Source organism: Anopheles gambiae, chromosome X (assembly GCF_943734735.2).
Source record: "Anopheles gambiae chromosome X, idAnoGambNW_F1_1, whole genome shotgun sequence".
Classification (NCBI taxonomy): domain Eukaryota; kingdom Metazoa; phylum Arthropoda; class Insecta; order Diptera; family Culicidae; genus Anopheles; species Anopheles gambiae.
In genome coordinates, this window is record NC_064600.1 from 13,227,122 (window position 1) to 13,230,999 (window position 3,878).

Genomic DNA, 3,878 nt, shown 5'->3' on the forward strand with positions numbered 1-3,878 from the left:
GTGGGCAAAACTCGCCAAAGTGTCGCTGTAAACATGCCCGTGCACACACGCACACATGCACGCGCGCGCAGCAACAACACAAACACACAATCGCCCCGTATTTGCCACCCCTTCGTGTACGGCTGCGTGTAGAAAAAGAAAGAAAAAGAAGAAGAAGAAGGAAAAAACTAGGTAGTCATATGATGCGTTTTTGCCCCGCCACACGGTCACGGATTTGCAGGCAGCACAGCAAAGAGCAGAAACGTCACACAGAGCGGCCAGCAGCAACAACGAGCGCAAGTGCTTTTCCACTCCATTTCCTGCTGCCAAGTAGTGGGTGAAGTCGTTCGTCCGTCGTCCGTCGTCGTCGTGGTCCTGGTCCGTTTTGCTATCGGGGAGTAGAGACAAAAAACTCCCAGCAAAGTTGTGTGAGCGCGCGCGTGTGTGTGTGTGTCAGTGAGGGAAAGAAAAAGGGCAGCGCGCAACCTTCCCGCAATCAAAAGCAGAGGAGCCAGAACTTCGATCAATTCGTTCACATAGGCGTAAAGTTTAAACCACCATCATGCCCGGATACATGTTCAACATCGACGGTGGCTACCTGGAGGGTCTGTGCCGCGGGTTCAAGTGCGGCATCCTCAAGCAGGCCGACTACCTCAACCTGGTCCAGTGCGAAACGCTCGAGGGTGAGTCATTGCAACCTTTTCCCATCCTTGAGCAAGGGACGAAAAGAAAAGAAAAGAAAAGAAAAAAAACATCCTTTCAGCCTGTCTCGCACGAAATTGCCGAGGACAGGAACGGCAGGTTGGTGGGTTTTGCAGAAGGGGGGGAGGGATGAGCGGACCCAACGATGACGGGCAGCGATCCCGTGACTGCAAAGAAAACATACGCTCGAAGGCGAATCTCGTGATATGCCACTTGCGTTGTTTGTGTCTGTGTACGCGTGTATGCGTCTCTGCGAGTGTGTGTTTGTGCGTGTATGTCGGAGGGGGGGTGTAAAGGCGGTCATATGACCAGCCTTCAGCAGCACACTGGAACCACCCCGCATGATGCGATGATTATAAGGGGCAAATGGGAAGAATTGGCGAAATAGTGTAATGTAATGTAAGCAGCCATTACATGATTTGATTAGATTTTACAAACATTTTCCACGTATCGCACATCGCACTCATCTCGTGTCTCTTTTTTTTTTTTTTTTGACCATACCAATCACCAGATCTGAAGCTGCACCTGCAGGGTACGGACTATGGGCAGTTCCTCGCGAACGAACCGTCCCCGCTGGCCGTGTCCGTGATCGACGACAAGCTGCGCGAGAAGCTGGTGATCGAGTTCCAGCACATGCGCAACCATGCGGTCGAGCCGCTGTCCACCTTCCTGGACTACATCACGTACAGCTACATGATCGACAACATCATCCTGCTGATCACGGGCACGCTGCACCAGCGCCCGATCTCGGAGCTCATCCCGAAGTGCCACCCGCTCGGCAGCTTCGAGCAGATGGAGGCGATCCACGTCGCGGCCACACCGGCCGAGCTGTACAATGCGGTGCTGGTCGATACGCCGCTCGCCCCGTTCTTCGTCGACTGCATCTCCGAGCAGGATCTGGACGAGATGAACATCGAGATCATCCGTAACACGCTGTACAAGGCGTACCTGGAGGCGTTCTACGACTTCTGCAAGAACATTGGCGGCACCACGGCGGACGTGATGTGCGAGATTCTGGCGGTAAGTTTTTTTTTGCGGGAAAACTGCAGCTAATGAGAAGCTGCACGTACCCGTTAGCATTTGATCAAGGTTAGATTTGTACGGGTCCCGTGATGAAAGCGGTTAAATGCACGGCTTAACATCAAATCCTTCGTGACCATGAGCCACACTCCAGTAGAGCAAACAAAATGGAACTCGCTGTAGCATGTGATAATTTAACCAATTTGAGGCCCAAAATCCTTGCATTTAAAATTAAACTTCTTTCTGTCAAAGTTGTTTTGTTTGGCAAGTATAAAACGAGCAGAACAAAGGTTTTTCTTGTTCCATTTTTTCAAAGTCTGGAATTGAAGAAACCCTATTTACGCTTCTGTTACTGTTTCTCATGGCTGACTTAGATTACAATAAGCATCTAAGTTGAAATACCAAAAACAACATGCGGTTACATGACGATGGTAAATGTTTCAACCAACCTTTGAAGTAGTTTTGGAAAACTCTCAAACTTCTTATGCAACTTGGAACCAGTGCTGCAAAATGTCATGTGAATCACGTGATAGTCACCACCGCAAACAATGAACCTATCCGTGGTAGCTTGATGCTCATTGCTGATACTCACTGAAAGTGCGTCATGACGTGCCGAACACGAATTGCGAGTGCTTGAGTCAACTGCGATACTCTGACTGACAAGCTGAGCTTAATGCCGGCGCAAGCATAATCATGATTTTTTCAGGCTGTGAACAGAGTTGCTAAATGCCACCGTTTCAGTCATCCACACTAATGACTGGAACGAAGCTCAAATCAGTTCACGTACACAACTGAGATGATCAGCGATGAGACTCAAACAGTTGGAGGACCAATCACATGCTTGGTGACATTTTGTTTATCACCCAACTCTTGATCAATCACTTGGTCATGACATTACATGACATTTGTGAGCATCATCAGTTACATTTTGCAGCACTGCCTGGAACCTTCTTTCATGCATTGAATTGTATTTGTAAACAAAAAAAATAATGTAAAATTCTTGTGTGCTTCTAAACCCCATTCGGACAGTTCGAGGCGGACCGGCGCGCCATCATCATCACGATCAACTCGTTCGGCACGGAGCTGTCGAAGGACGACCGGGCCAAGCTGTACCCGCGCTGCGGCCGGATGAACCCGGACGGGCTGGCGGCGCTCGCGCGCGCCGACGACTACGAGCAGGTGAAGGCGGTCGCCGAGTACTACGCGGAGTACGCGGCCCTGTTCGACGGGTCCGGCAACAACCCGGGCGACAAGACGCTCGAGGACAAGTTCTACGAGCACGAGGTGAAGCTGAACATGTACGGCTTCATGCAGCAGTTCCACTTCGGCGTGTTCTACTCCTACCTGAAGCTGAAGGAGCAGGAGTGCCGCAACATCGTCTGGATTGCGGAGTGCGTCGCCCAGAAGCACCGGGCCAAGATCGATAACTACATTCCCATCTTCTAAGCTGGATGCACCAACTACCAACACCACCACCCACACACACACATACACGCAAACACGCAAACACTTAAGAAAGGAAGATCCGCAGCAGCAGCAGCAGCAATCCGGCACGAGAAAGCACAAACCTTGCCCCCTTTCCATCCTATCCCCCTTGCATCACCGGGAAGGGGGAGGGACGAGGATGAGCAGCCAAGCTCTCCTTCCTCGATCAACCTGCGTGTACACTGGAAGGTTTTGCGTTACTACGTCCGTTGGTGTCTGCACGTGCTCGCTCCCCAAAGCATGCGGCAAGCACAACGTGGCGTCGATCTATTTACGAAGCGTTTTATTTTGTATCCGTTTTTCGCCCCTTTCCCCCCCCCCCCCCCCTTCTATCGGTGCCTAACTCTCCCGCCCACCGCAAGTGTACAGAATTGTTTTTGCTAAAGTTTGTTTTTTTTTTCCCGCCCTTCTTTTTCCGTGTGGGTGTTTGGTCCACACACTGCACACACCTGGCAGCGGGTGACGAAACAACAAAAAAAAAACCGGCCGTGTGTTTTGTATGTGTGTGCTTTGTTTTCCTGTTATATTTGTGGCAATATTTAATTTGTGTAAGAATGTTTTGTTGTGTTTTAGCTAAATCGTGAGCTACCTGCCCCACTCCTAACCTTCCACCCTTAAGCCCCATTTTCGCTGTGTGTTCTATGTGTAGGAAAATATTCAGTGTACAGAGTAAATTCAAACAAACAGTGTAA

General features: G+C 50.2%; 1 protein-coding gene across 1 annotated transcript; it reads left to right on the forward strand.

Annotated features, from left to right (window-relative positions):
- On the forward strand, nt 1-3,878 carry LOC1272314 (V-type proton ATPase subunit d). Its single transcript, XM_311260.6, has 3 exons — nt 1-662; nt 1,193-1,701; nt 2,731-3,878. Exons 1-3 carry the CDS (start codon nt 542-544, stop codon nt 3,145-3,147), a joined length of 1,047 nt encoding a protein of 348 aa, XP_311260.4. The 5' UTR covers nt 1-541; the 3' UTR covers nt 3,148-3,878.